The 15,492-nt window shown below is 43.1% G+C and overlaps 1 protein-coding gene across 1 annotated transcript in view; it reads left to right on the forward strand.

The window, feature by feature from the left end:
- Positions 1 to 942: 942 nt before the first annotated feature.
- Positions 943 to 15,492, forward strand: part of LOC144934274 (guanylate cyclase 2G-like) — a 40,902-nt gene continuing 26,352 nt past the window's right edge. Inside the window, exons 1-11 of the mRNA XM_078859954.1 lie at positions 943 to 1,413; positions 4,061 to 4,409; positions 5,591 to 5,700; positions 7,316 to 7,459; positions 8,523 to 8,705; positions 10,242 to 10,386; positions 11,930 to 12,017; positions 12,392 to 12,495; positions 13,370 to 13,533; positions 14,270 to 14,416; positions 15,373 to 15,456. Coding sequence (XP_078716080.1) covers positions 1,099 to 1,413; positions 4,061 to 4,409; positions 5,591 to 5,700; positions 7,316 to 7,459; positions 8,523 to 8,705; positions 10,242 to 10,386; positions 11,930 to 12,017; positions 12,392 to 12,495; positions 13,370 to 13,533; positions 14,270 to 14,416; positions 15,373 to 15,456 — 1,833 coding nt within the window. The 5' untranslated portion in view covers positions 943 to 1,098. The remainder of the gene's footprint in view (positions 1,414 to 4,060; positions 4,410 to 5,590; positions 5,701 to 7,315; positions 7,460 to 8,522; positions 8,706 to 10,241; positions 10,387 to 11,929; positions 12,018 to 12,391; positions 12,496 to 13,369; positions 13,534 to 14,269; positions 14,417 to 15,372; positions 15,457 to 15,492) is intronic.

Raw genomic sequence — 15,492 nt, forward strand, 5'->3', positions numbered from 1 at the left:
GCTCCAGATCAGGTCAAACACTCTTAATAACCAGGCTTAGATTTTTGAAGGGGATTATGTTATATTTCATGACTTTTGCTCATTCTGGTATTTATTTTGGCCGTGTAGTTTAAAACAGATCGATGGCGAGTATGTTTAAATAAACCAGCCACATTTCCATAACAAAAAATGCCGAATTGTTTTTACCATAGCGTGCAATTATTTTAAGTAATGTTCATGTAATAGTAGTAATACTGACTACTTATACAGAAACATGGCTAGAAAATGTTACACTAAAATTAACACCAACCTCACATTATGGTGACAATAAATGTGCCATATCGTGAATGGTTACCAATATTTTTTCAAAGTAATGGTGGACTGCTATTTCCATACGCTGTTCGGAGAGTTTCCTGTCAGCCTCACACGTATCTTAACAAGCTTCCGAGTTCTCAGAAATACTGCACTGAAAAGGTGAGAACTTGCCCTAACAGCAATTAACGGAACTCTAGGCCAGGTGGGATTAGTGCTGATTGTGGCGCACAGGACGGGGCAATAGAGCAAAAGAGCCCATGCTACATTCACCTGGGACTGAATAATGCCTGCGGTGTTCCCCTGGAGAGGAGAGAGCCGCTATAAGTACAAGTGGTTGCCTCATGACCAAGGTTGCTTTCTCGCGTGCACGGACATTTTTCCCTTCCCTTTTTATAAGCACTGCTTCGAAGGCGCACTGCTAAATAAGCAGAATGCATTTTTGCCACTAAAGTAACTTAATGATGGCGAATTCAAAAGCGAAATAACCTGTATTGCCTTTTTTAAAGGACATCATAACATTCTGAAGGTCAACGCCATCGATTCGATGTACACTTCATCTGCAGTTGGAATTTGTGCAAGAAAAACAGATTTTGGGCCCTCGTTGCCACAAATGCTCTAGACGTGCGGAGAAACCGCACACGACTGGAATAATCTCTGCCGTTAACCTGTTAGGACACGACTAATTGCAACTGGTTAAATGGCATTTGTGTGCTAGGCTAGCTTTCGAGAGGTGCGAGGACGTCACAAGGCGCTAAAAGACGTCTTCTGTTCAAGAGGTTTGGCAGCACAGGCTCACCGCTAACAATGGCGACACGAGCAAGGATCCTGACGCTGATTCTGATGGGTGCGATGGGCACCGTGGCCGAGCGCTTTCTAATTGGTCTGCAGGCCCCTCGGGCTCTCTCCAACCCATTCAGCGTGATGCGACTCGGGGCGGCCTTGCAGATCGCGTTCGATTCCCTCAACTCGAACCCCACCTTCATGCCCAACCACACGTTCGCGTTCACGTACGCCGACTGCGCGTGCGACGCCAAGGTGTCCCTCGACTCCTTTGTGACACAGGTGCGAGAGAAGGGCATCATCGCGCTCCTGGGACCGGTGTGTGCCGAGGCGTCCGAGGTGAGCTTGCTCATCGTGTGTCCATACTCATGCCATCGTGCTGCCCGCCGTGCGAGTGACCGAGAGAAAGCGGGAGTAACATTGTTGAGGAATGTCATTTGTGTGCGTGTTCAAATTATTTCGCACCGTACGTAGCCAATCGTGCTAACCGGAGGTGCGGGGAAGGGCAACAAAACTAAACACAAAAAGCAGTTGTAAAGAAATGGGTTTTGAATCTAGATTTAAAAGTGTACAGCGCCAGTGGCTTCCTATTATTTATAATTATCGGAAGGAAGAGCGTTCCAGGTTTCCAGGTGGCCGCAAAAGCGCATCTGCAATTATTTAACCAGGAAAGCCTGCGTCTCAAGATTCACTTTCTTAAGATTCCGTACTGAGAGGATTGGCCAATTTTATTTTAAAATTGCAGAGTTTCGCATATAAAAGGAAACTAGAGTACCGGGGTTTAATATACGAAAAATTATGAGGGGATAACACTGAAAAATTCAAACAAGGGTTCACAAAACCACTTGCTTATTTTATATTTCCTGGCTACCTTGCAGCTCAGTGGGTATGGGTTTCTCAAATCCGTCTGGCGTTCCATCAACTCTTGCCTACAAAGGGTGGGATTGCATCTGCTCGATACTTTTTAAATAACAATAAAAACTCCATATGTACTTTACTCGAATACTGAAATGGAGCAAACAGGATTGTATAATTGAAGTGCAATTTGATGTTCAGAAAAAAAAATCTGAGTAACGTAGACAAATCTAACGGAGTGAATAGAAATTGCATTTACAGGTGATTTAGCAGAACAAGCGAGTCAACGCGGTTTGCATCAGTAGAGTACAACTGCACATGTGCAAGCATGACAGGTAGAATCATCATTTCTTAGACTGTTATCGCCATGAGTGCTTAAACTGCTTATGATATATTTGGTGACATGTTTTCCCCCTAAGTGCTATAATTTGTGGATTGCTAACCATTAAGCTTTCATGCTCATATTTCCAACTATGATGTGTTGAATTAATGCGAGCAGTGCTGTGTTCTCTGATTTGTCATCTTATTATTTTCCTATAAATTTTACAATGTTCTGAGTGTTTAGCATCTCCATCTTTTTCTATATCGTTCTCTTCTTCCTCAACGTGTATTTGTGATTTCAGATCATTCGTTTTTCTGATTTTGTTTTACCTCTCCCCCAACTTTAAATGAAATTTCCATTTCATTATTTAAAGTGGTGACATCCATTTAATAATTTTCCTCCTCGAGGCATTTGAAGTTGTTGCTTTGAGTTAGTCTAAAATTGCCCGCTTCCTGACCTAGATTTTTCATCCTAACTATCTGTATTTTGCGAAGAATTATCTTTGCTCTCTCTTTGGCTATTATTGAAGTGTAATTCCCCTGCAATTGCTTCCTGTGTTCAAATGTCTCAAGGACAGATACATTTTTGACGATCTGGGATTTGTCCTTGAGATTCAAGTCTCCTTTCTAATTTCACCATTTGGGCACCTCCACTTACATATCCGAGACTCCAGTTTGAAAATATATTCTTTGCATCCATGTCTCTGATGGCTAGAATTTCGCGTTCCTCACCTCAATACAAAATGTATAATTTCTCCACCTCGGTACCAATGTAATTTTTCGACTTAAAACTTTCGTGACTGCAGGAATTGATATTCTATGGTTATTTCGATAAAGTCACGTAGATAGAAGAAAAAATGATAACAATAAATATCACGATGTTTCGATCGCAACACAAGCGGTCGTCATCAGGAACTTTATTTTCATTTTTATTTTATTGTTATTATTTTTTCTATCTACGGAAAGAACCATAGAATACCAATGTAATTTTTCGATTTAAAGCTTTCGTGACTGCAGGGATTCATCTTCTTGGTTCTTTCGTTAAAGTCACGTAGAAGGGAAATAATAACATAATAAAAATAAAACATAATAAAATACAATTCTCACGACGTTTCGGCCACAACGCAAGCAGCCGTCCTCAGATGAAGAACAGATCTGTCGGAAAGACAGCGTCTCACCAAGAAGACCAATGTAATTGCCTACATTTTAAATAAAATTCTACAAGTTTGAATTCTTCAGATATAAGGCCTTCATCCAACAGTGGATCGAATATGGTTGACTAAGTTGATGACTGACCACTTTCCCAAGGCAAAATAAATTATTAAAACATGAAAAACACATTTGTATTATTTCTACACAATTTTGCATGAATCACTCTTTAGCATAATTTCCATTTGTGTATTTTTATTGGATAGGTTATAAATGTAATAAATTATGCTTTTATACAGCACTCTTCATATAAGGCATTTTAGGGTTCTTAAAAATAAAACCCTGTCTTAAGAACCCTTGGCCAATTCATCCAGTTTGAGGATAAGCTAATGCAAATGTTTTCAAATGTAACTTTAAATCATTATTTAAACTGTGCCAAAATTATTGCTGTGACTTGGGACAGAGTTCCAAAGGCAGAGAGAATTACCAACGACAGGTCCTCGCCCCTCCTGATTTTAAATTATTTTTAGGATTTACCAATAGGTCAGCATTCACTGATCTCAAGGTGCGACTGGGAGCATAACGGGGCGCTTAGATTTCTTTGGAGGAACTGCTGCAATTTTTCTCTTCACACCATTGCTCTGCGCATGGTCTCCTTCAGGTGACTGGCCTCCTGGCCGCTAAGTGGAACGTGCCCATGCTGGGCTTCGTGGGCCACACCCAGCGCATGGACAGCTCTGCCGTCTACGACACGTACGTCCGCATCATGTCACCGCTGCAGCGCATGGGCCAGATGCTGGAGGCCACCATGCGCCACTTTGGGTGGACGCGCGCCGCGATGCTGGGCGGCACAGCTCAGAACAGCACGTGGGCCAACATTGACGAGCTGTGGGCGAGCGTGGAGCGGGAGTTGGCTCGCTCCGTCACCATCACGGCGCGCATCAAGTACGACACGTCCAACACTGTCCTTCACCGACAGAACCTGATGGATATTTCCACAAAAGCCAGGAGTGAGTAAGAGAGCATGTCACCGGTCAACTTGTGTGTGTTTTGTTCCCCAGTAGAACGAACTGAACGTTTTGTGGGTTAAATTCATACTCTGATTGGTATTGGCAAAATGAGAAGCAGAAACATGTAAGAAAAACGATAGTAAATTGTTTTAAATTGACATTAATCAAACCCACATTAAATATATATTCATCTTTATAATATGTTTTTGTCATTTGCAACCCAGTATAGTGTACAGTAATTGTAATCTAGTGACGATTGATATAATGCACAAAATTGCATGCATTCGTTAAAGTAATAATGGAGTCAATGTCTCATTTCCTGTGTTTCCTCACCCACTCAATTTTAATTATAATTATCAACCTCTTACTAATTTCGATCATGTGCAGGTTTTAGCAATCATGTCGGCTGATTAAATAAACGAATTACTTGAAGACAAAGTCATCTTTAGCCTCCCAGTGCTGTGTCGGTCTTGAGGGCTGGTTGACCATGCTTCATTGTGCTGGTCAGTGAGGGGCTGGTAAAGATGGATGGCCCAGGAAGGTTCAGAGATCACTCACCACTCTCACGTTAGCCGTAGCTGGGATTCGAACTCAGCTTGCTGGGCATAGTAACATTGGCAATATTTGACATAAACAAAAATAAACAGAATGTATCATCATTGGTACCTCATTTGCCAGTAAAAAAATATGATAATTGGTTTTTTACCCTTTAGCAGAGTTATGTTTTTTGTTTGCATTATGACTGCAGGTATTGTGGTCTATGCAAACATGACTCCTTGTAAAAAAGGTGTCAGTTTTGTTGCCAGATTAAAGGGTAAAAAAACAATTATCAGAATGTATCATGGCAAGTAGAATATCTCACAAGAACGTCTTGAGTGGTGAATAAAAACTGTAAGAACTAGGACAAGTGGTAAACCTAGAGCTCAGCGTGACCATCAGATGAAAGTGCATTTTAGGTTTAGACGAAAGAAACACACAATACCCGGGCCGACAAATTTAATTGACATGATGCACTCATATTTAAAATTCAGAAGCACTGTACGCATGTCAATGAGTCGCATGTGACACCAACCCTCTGCAGCATTAAAACAATTCATACTGGGCAGTTGAACCAGGAGAGTATTTTAAATCCCAGTTGCCTACGTGGCTGATTGGAAGGCCTGCTGTTTCACGCGTTGCAGTTGTGATCCTGATATGCGGATCGGAAGAGGCTCGAGAGGTCCTTCTGGAGGCCCAGTCTCTGGGACTTGCCACAGGAAAGTTCATCTTCCTGGTTGTGCAGCAATTTGAGGTGAGTGGACACTCGGAGAGCAGCTGTCGGCAACCTTACATCGGTTCGGTACATATGTGGCAATGCTGTGCACTTTGTTTTCATAAAAACCAAATCGCCCTTAATGTGCCAAACCTCATCATAACTCAGCAGCTAGGCATGGGGGATTGTCTGAGAAAACCAGGTATGGTGGGCTTTGGCTGTGAGATGGTCAGGAGATGCTGGTACAGCCGTGGATTCTTGAATCTGTGTGGCGCTTTGAAGTGTTTGTCTGCGCTATGTTCTCCCACATGAAGCCAAACATCCACGAATGAAATGAGCAAAACATTCTCGAGTTGAAGCTTTCGTGACTGCAGGAATCCATACTCTTTGGTTCTTTCGGTAAAGTCACGTCGGTAGAAAAATAATAGATCACGACGTTTCGATCGCAACACAAGCAATCGTCTTCAGCAGTTTTTTCTTGCTGTGATTGTCCAACCTGACGACGATTGCTTGTGTTGCGATCGAAACGTCGTGATATATTATTTTTCTACCTACGTGACTTTACCGAAAGAACCAAAGAGTATGAGCAAAACATGCAATAATTCCTGGGTAAACAAGGGGTATTAAAATACTTTAGACAATTTTACTAAAGAATGACTGTAGTCATTCTCTGTATGAGGGATGCAAATACACTTTGCACCCTCAGTAATGGTGCTCAGCAAATGTATGCTGCATTACAATATAATGATCAATCACCAACTGCCTTCAATATGGTTACAAACACATTTATAACCCCCCCCCCCTTCCCCGTACATACTAAGTAATCACAACACTTAAAAACTACACTCAAGTAGTGGTCTCATCCATTTACCTCTCAAAACAAGGACGAAAATCAACTCGATGCACTCGTCAATTATACTGCCATAAAGAAGCCGACACGTATCATGATAATGGCCCCTCTCCATAGCGAAGATATCATCTTGGCCAATGCCTGAAACGTCACCTATGAGATATATTTACCTTGACGTAAAGCTTTCGTGACTGCAGGAATTCATATTCTTGGGTCTTTCGGTAAAGCCACGTAGATAAATCAAATAATAAAAAAGCAATAAAAAATAATGTATTATTTTATAATAAAGCCACATAGATAGATCAAATAATAATTTATTTTTATTTTATGTATCTACGTGGCTTTACCGACCGACCCAAGAATATATATTTACCTAATTAAGGCAGTGTTTTTTGTTGAATATGTTGCGTTTTCATCCGCCTATCAGAAAACTACAACTGTCGGCGGGAGTCTGCTTCTTGGTAGCCTCGGCTCAACGAAGCCCTGTCACGATGCCAGCACACACACACGAAAAAAACACGTCTATCTTCACATCTGCCGTGGGGAGTCGCCGATGGGCCGGCCAGTGAAATTTACACTCCGGGCTACATTTGTGCCTTAATCGAGTTAAACTTCCACCAAACGCAGGAATGTCTAAGCGAGCGCACGTGGAAAGGTCACACGCTTCATAATGGCAGCTCAATCATTGTGCGCGCCAGTGCGGTAGACCCACATTTTCGGAGCAATATTTTGCTGGGGCTTTAATCAAGCTTGCTCACGTAAGCGTTTCTGAAACATGTTGTTCCTGGCGCATTGCCTTTTTAGCCAGTTGCCTGCTGCGTGGACTCTCTTCGAACGTTTGTTCAATCCCGGTCTCCCCTGCCAACCATGGCGGGCCGCCTGCTCACGGGCTCACGTTACATCAGCTGCGTCGTAAACGTAGGACCCGGTGTCGGACGCGGACTCAAGGTTGTGCGAGCGAAAGTGGCCGCAGTGTTCGAGGCGACGTTTATGCGTGGCCCCTTTTTATTTACGTCTTCCAGATGAAAAACAACGAATGAAGTCGGGACGCCACTCGCAAAGTGCGAGTTCGCTCGCCGAGTGAAATGTGCGCAGCGTCTGTCTCCCATCGATATAAAATCGTTTAATTAAAGTCAGCGGTGAGCGATCCGGACACACAGGTTCGCTGTGGCGTGCCGGAGCCCAATTAGGCCGTTCACAAAGGCGAGCATTGCATCATCTTTCATTACCCGCTAGTTCAACGTTAATTTGAAACAATTCGTTACGCGCGATCTATAAAACTAAACTATATACCTTATTTATTCCACCAGGTAAGGTCTACTGAGGTCTATATAGCTCTTTTTTAGAAGCAACCTGGCCACAAATGATAGCTCAACAAAAGTGCCTTATGTGGACATTTATTTGCAGCCAAATACTCTGAACGCACGTTCATTTTAAATGTGGAGGGGAAAATCCACGCGACCACGGAGAGAGACACCGAAAACTACAAATATACAGCAGTCGTCAGGATTGGGATCGAACCAGTGCCGGATGAAGCTAGTGCGGGTCCTTTAGCATATGTTATAAAGGGGCCCTAAATTTAAAAAAAACGTTAATATACAATTTTGTTTTTTACTCATAGTAAAGTAATTTTATTTTTTAATTTGCTATACACCCAGATAATACGACAAATCGCTAACCTTAAACACCCAGTCGTTTATAAAAGTTGAAGGTAGTGTAGTACTATAGTAATAGAGCAAGTGCAGAATCACTTAACCGGAATTGATAGCTTGAAAGCATTTAGCGCGGGGCCCTTGAAAGTACGGGGCCCATAGCATATGTAGCAGCTACTTTTGCTGCTAGGATAATCCGGCACCGGATCGAACCCACGACTGCCTGTATACCAGGCGAGGTAGTTAACATCTCGCCACCGCGTTGCCCACCGCAGGCCCCTCTGTACCACCGCAGTGGCTTTAATCGATGACTACAAACCAGTGCCATGCCCCCCCCCCCCTCCAAACACCCCCGGCAGGATAGCTTCTGGAAGTCGGTGGCAGCCGAGCGGATGGACACACAGACTCTGCAGGCGCTGGAGCCTGTGATGCTCTTCACGATCAAGGCGTACGGCTCGTCCGACTACGAGATCTTCCTGCAGGAGGTGCGGCGCCGTCTCCTCGGCCCGCCCTTTTACAGCAACCTGACGAGCGACAAGGAGGTCTGCCGCACCCACGGGGCTGAAGTGTTGGGAGAAGGGATGGGGAGGGTTGTGGGGACATTGTGGAGGAGGATGAGGAGTGAATGACTTTGTTGCGTGAAAAGGGCACGCATTGTCTACCAACGTATGATGTATCTCTATTAAATTAGGCATGATGTAATTGACCGCACTTTGACACTCGAACTCTCTGACACATTCTATTTAACCATTAGCTGCCTTTAGGGAAATATACTCTCTGTAGATGTCTTAAAATTAATTGACTTCCAATGCATTTATCAATTAGGTATTTTTTAAATATGTCTTTACTTTTTCTGAGTTGTTTTCCTGTGCACCGCAAATATCATGTTATGACGTAGAGAATCCAATCAGAAAACGCGCAGCAGTGCGACTCCATGTGTCCAAGAACAGCTGTGTAACAGATGTGTATAGAACATCTGAAAACCCTTCAAGCACACTTGCACACACACTGTGCTATGAGATTGGTGTTTGTTACGTGACAATTAATCAAATACTTTTAACTCTCCAAGGTACAATTTAGCTATAGATTGAGTGAATATTTTATTTTGATATTTTTTTGGTGCAGTCATTAGTGACCAGCTGACACCCATCAATTCAGTAGACTTGAGAATGCAGTTTAAATATGGATGGCTGCTCATATTTGAACCCAGGATCTCAGTGTGCATGCTGAACGTCTTTCGCACCGTACGTAGCCAACCTTGCAAATCGGAGGTGCCATCAATGGGGGTGACAGGGAACTGACTTCTGAGCCAGCTGGCCACCTGATGTTGGGCATCGTTTTTAATCCTAATTACATGTTTAAGTGTGTACATTTTAATGTTATGTTGTGTACCTGATTTCTATGGTGAATTGTACAATTCGGTTTGTATGATTAGTTTTTTTCAATTGTTATACTTTGTATAAAATTGTCCCCGGAAAACTCAAGGAAACAATGTATGATGAGTGTTCACAAAAATAGTGTTTTTGAAAAATACACCTCCAAAACATCACTATTGAGTGCACATTATAATTGCTTCCAATTTACCATAGTGTGACAATTGATGGATACATTGGTCTTATTGCACTCTGGCCCCCACCATAGGAATGTGGAATTTTAACCACTACTGGAAATCTGTGAAAATGAGCTTCATAGCTCATCGGATTCCTCCAGTACATATAATTATACTGATTCTGATACAGACGGGCACTGTAACGACACTCCGCTTTTCCTCGACCCTTAAAAAGACCTTGACTTAAATCTTTCATGACTGCAGGAATTCATATTCTTTGGGTCTTTCGGTAAAGTCACGTAGATAGAACAATAAAATAATGAAAATAAAATAAAGTGAATAAAAATAATATCACGACGCAACACAAGCAATCATCATCAGAAGAAAAAAGGGGGGGAAAAGCTGCTGAGGCAGGCTGTTTTAAAGATTTTAAATGGATGTAGCCCACGGGTTATAAAAAAGACGTTGCCTTTTCCTTTGAGGTGTACGTCTAACGCGGCCGCCGCCGCTGCTGCTACTACCACCGCAGGTGAGCCCTTACGCCGCGTACCTGCACGACGCAGCCGTCCTGTACGCCATGGCCGTACGCGAGCTGCTGAGGCATGGCGGCAATCCCCGCGACGGGCGGGCGATTGTCAGGACCATCAAGGGCTCCACCAAGGTCAAGTTCTATGGTGAGCTTCTTGTGACCTGCCTGCTAGCCTCGCCATAATGTATGTATGCATGTTGAATTTCATTTGAGCGCTAATCGGAGGTAAGGGGGAAGGACAACAAACTAAACACAAAAAGCAGTTCTTAAGAAATTAGTTTTGAATTTAATATCGGAAGGAGCGTTTCAGAAGGCCGCAAAAGCGCAATTTTGCCAACTTAATGATTGTTTCGCTAGATCTCGCGGATTTTTTTTCTTCCCCTGGCAATGTAATTTTGCAAAGGGCCTAATGACGAATTTAGCAACTTTCTGGGACGAGGGCATTAAGCAATTCTGCGAGCGATTGTAGGTGTATATTGCAGATCCTGTATCTATTTACTATATCTAATAATAGGTCAATTGTATCGTGACATTTTCGATAAATTTAGAAGGTCTAACTAGCAACATCCAGTGGCTTTTTGAGGTTCCTTTTTGGCGACATTTATCTTAACGGAGTTGGCAACACTGCTTGTGGCTGTAATTAAGATTGCAATTTCTACTTCTCATGACATTCTGGTTTATATATATACTGTATATACACACACCGTAGCCATTAGCAGCACATCTATAACACGTGGTGATATCTGTTCTTTACTACAATTGTGAATGAAACTGTCTACCAAGAGGGACCTCAAGAGGCACCTGAAACCGTGTTAGGCGTTGCCCTCCACCATCCTGTCACTTGTTCGATCTGATGCCTTGTCCACCAGGGAGCGCACCCCTTGCTGCAAGTCGAATGGTGACACGTTTTCTTTGTCAGGGGGATAAAAAAAATTGTCTAGGTCAAAGGTCAACGATTGTCCGTAGCTCTTAATCAATTCCATACGTCCTTGGATCCTTTCAGTCAGAATGGGCTCTCAGTGGACTATGTTTGATAACAAATGACTCGTTCTGTGACGGAAAATGAAATTTGTTATGGAGATATATTTATATAAATATGTTCATGGATACGTATTCTTCCTTGATATGCTTGGGTTGCAGCAGCACTGCTTCCAATCATAATGTCAAGAGTTCAAACCCCTTGGGCCCGTTTTGACCCAGCCTCATCATCTCACCGGGGTTCATAAAACTATGAACCACCCAGTGAACACCACTTAGTGACAGCTCAACTGAAGCAGTTGGTGGACTAACCCCCCCCCCACCCCCCCCCCCCATAAGAACAGAGACTTCTCACTTCTGACTCAGGACTGCCAGTGAATGTGCAGCAGCAGCAGCACTAGGGTTACCACCTCCGAGGTAGAACAAAAACTTGGACATGCCATGTGAGGAGGAAGAAGACGCGAAAACTGTGTGTAACTGAAATGAAGCATAATCTTTGATGTTTGATCTTCTGGGAAGACTTACATGTTTCCCAGGACAGCTGCCACAAAGAGAGGGCCATCTTTGGAAACGCAGTACAGGTGGCAACACAAAAGCAGCACCCAAGGGTCATTTACACGTCGGGACACTGAATACAGTATTGCACATAATTCTTTCTTCAGGTGTGTCGGGACAGGTAAACATTGATGTTAACGGAGAGCGCTTCCTAGATTACGCTGTGTTCAACCTGCAGAAGAAGGGCAACATCAGCCAGTTCCTGCCCGTAATGGTGTTCGACACTTTCCAGAGAAGCATCAGGTACGATATTTTCACGTTTTGTTTGCCTCCTTTCAAAAAGTATTTGTCACGAGGGTCAACTCGCAAATGTTGGAATTGTTTTTTTGTGTGACCTGCCGTTTTAAGTGTTTAGAAATCCCGTCGGTGCATTGTTCACGTTTGTGAATGATCTGAGCTGACGGAAGGGCCTATGCATTTGAATCAATCACAAGTGGAGAGTCCACTGTTGATTTTACCTAATTGGAAAAATTACACTTGAATTTGGCACGCATTCCAAATATATGCAATGCCTGCAAATGGCCAGACCAATTTAGGAGAACACAAGTCACACTCTCGTACCCCAGACGTGTTTTTTCTTTTGCTGTACTGTGTAACCAAAACGTGCCGTTGCTCAGTTTTACCCCAGAATACCAGAAGATGGTATGGCCAGAGGGAGGGCCTCCGAATGACATGCCAATATGTGGCTTCCTTGGAGAACTCTGCCAGGAGACCCCGTATAGTAAGCCACCGATTTAATGTCACTCTCATCCATGGGTGCCGCCACCATATTACATAAAGTGAGGGGGGGCTAACAGACTGGGGGTGGGGGGTGGGCAGAGACGTGAATCGATTAGAGGGCGATGATTGGCAGGTGGGGTCGTGTTAAAGTTAATTAGGAAAAAGACACTGCAGCTAAGAACATCGAGGATAAGACAAGAAGCAGTTTAATTTAGCATGCGAAGGACTTGGGTTTAAATCCCTAACTTGGAAGAGAACTTTGCCACACCATAGCTCCACACTATGGGAACCTCATTTGCCAGTAAAAATATGATAATTGGTTCTTTACCCTTCTATCTGGCAACAAAACTGACACCTTTTTACAAGGAGTCATCTGGTCCAACCCATATGAGACTAGGCTCTAAGGAAAGCTGTCTCGGGTGTGGATCAATCAACTTTAAGGAGAGTGCACATTATCAGAGTTATGTTCTTTTGTTTGTATTATGACTGCAGGTATTGCGGTCTATGCAAACATGACTCCTTGTAAAAAGGTGTCAGTTTTGTTGCCAGATAGAAGGGTAAAGAACCAATTATCACCACAGCTCCAGTCAACAAAACACATTTTTTACCCAAGTGAGCGATATGATATTGCATTTTTTTACATATGCCATGAATTACATTGTTATCAGTAAATATCTCGTTATTGATCATTGTTTATCGTGGTCTTTGCGATTGAGCAGTAGCCCAGTGGTTAGCATACTCAGCTATGAGACTGGGTTCAATACACTGACAAAAATAATTTAAAAAAACACAACCCCTTTTTGCTTGGATTTTGAACGTTGTTAACTCTAGTTGACCTCACGACCCTTCCTCCCTGCCTGTGTTGGACGATCCAGACCTAGCGCTAGTGCTGGTCGGCACCATCTCCTCTCTGGTCATCGTGGGCTCCGTTGCCTACATACTGTACCTCATAGTGCAGAGACACCTCCTGCAGGGCGGCAAGGACTTCACGTGGTGGAAAATTAACATCGAGGAGATCGTCATGGTCAGCACAAGCAAGGTACGGTGTATTATTATTATTTGTAGTAATGATCATGATTTTTTTTTGATATAGCGCCCTATATACACCAGGGCATCTCCGAGCGCTTTACTTCTCATCTCAACGAATTTAAGATGGGATTTCAAGTGTTTGCTGTCCCTGTGGGTGCAAGGTGACACAGCCTCTGGACTGCAAACTGCCAGTAAAGGTGGGGGGATGGGGCGATGATTGCTCTGTATAATCCCAATGGAGTAGTTTGCGGGTCATTTTTCAAATTTGGCAAATTTGGACCACAACGCCAGCATGCCGACGGCCTACTTTTACAAACGATGTTACGTCCACTGTGCAGCAGATGGCGCGTATTTTTACAATTAATGACACCTGCGAAATTAACCAGGGCGGCAGCTGGATTCAAACCACGAGCCTCTGCAACAAGTGGCCAACGTGCTACCCCTGGAACATATAGCTGTAGACGGAGTGCTAAATTCAATTGCATGCAAATTCAAAATAAAGTGTTAAATAGTAATGATACGACAGGATTAGTAATTTGTTCGTGGTTTATAAACATAAAAAATGTGATGTGGATGAATATGTATAGTATTATCATTTTATTTTCACAGTATATCAATCGTTTGATTTTACACCAACACATGCCATGACCGCGTGCAAAAGGTAACACATTAGCATTCAGATTTTTGCGCGTAGCAAGTGAGCGCTGTACTTTTGCACGGGCTTTCACACACGTGTCCTGCTTCAGCAAGGGAACGCGGCGTCCTGCTCACTGCAAACTCCGGTGGAAAATGGAAGCTACAAGTCAGGAGAACAACTCTCAAGCAACCAGAGCAATGCTCACCATGGAGTGCTCGGCAGGGAGAAGATGTTCACGCCTCTCGGCATCTACCAGGCCAGTGAAGCTCAAAGTCGTCCCGCATCACCAATTAAAACTAAACTATTAAACTGTTTTTATTTATACCAGGGAAGACCCACTGAGCTATATAGCTTTTTTAAATGTACGCGACCTGGTCACTAATGATGATAGCGCAACGAAGTGGCTTATCATGTGGAAATGTATATCAGCCAAATACTCTAAACGATTGATTCTAAATGTGGAGGGGAAAACCGGAGGACCCGGAGAAAAGTCCACACGACCATGGGGAGAGAGACATGCAAACTCCAAATGTACAGGCATCAGGGTCAGGATCGAACCCCCGACCTCCTGTACACCAGGCAAGGTAGTTAACATCTTGCCACCCCGGCACCCCTAAGACTGGGCTTTGCTCTGTTTCGTCCCCCCATTATGATTGAAATATAATATCTGCCGAGGATCGGTTCAGCATTTCAGTGAACGTATTTGTATTGCCCATTCCGATGTCTGCTCACATTCCCGTAATCTTAGCATTGATTTCATGAACTGGTCTCCACAAATAATTTAAGCGTAAGCGTGAGTTTCACAATATGGTCATTGTTTGAATGAGCTGGCATCAGAATTCACATTACAACACTCAGTGGGTTACTTTGGATTCTTTATACAGTAATCAGAATTGATTTACATCTCATAAAATCAATTTGCATGGTGTTAAAAGTGCCACCCTATCCTCAAATTTATACTCAATGTAAATAACTAAACATTACAGATTTTTTTCTTATCACTAACACTGCTGAATTGCTTTAAGTTACAAGATAGTTTTATCTGTTACAGACAAGCAGTGTCACTGATAATCTAAATGTCTTACTACTTTCTACATACGGGGGCACGCACTCAGTGGGAAATCCGACACAATCTGTAGAATCTGTTAATAGCTGACCTACGTCGCCGATGAATAGCAGGTTAATATAATGACAATCACGTGCGGTGTTCAGGGAAACCAAGTCGCTCTCAAGTTTCTGCAGAGGACCCGACCTCCTGACCTCAAGAGCAAGACCTTGCTGAAGGAGCTGCAGATGGTATCCTTTTTTTGTTAACGTGGGACCGAATACACC

Source organism: Lampetra fluviatilis, chromosome 9 (assembly GCF_964198595.1).
Source record: "Lampetra fluviatilis chromosome 9, kcLamFluv1.1, whole genome shotgun sequence".
NCBI classification, from domain to species: Eukaryota; Metazoa; Chordata; class Hyperoartia; order Petromyzontiformes; family Petromyzontidae; genus Lampetra; species Lampetra fluviatilis.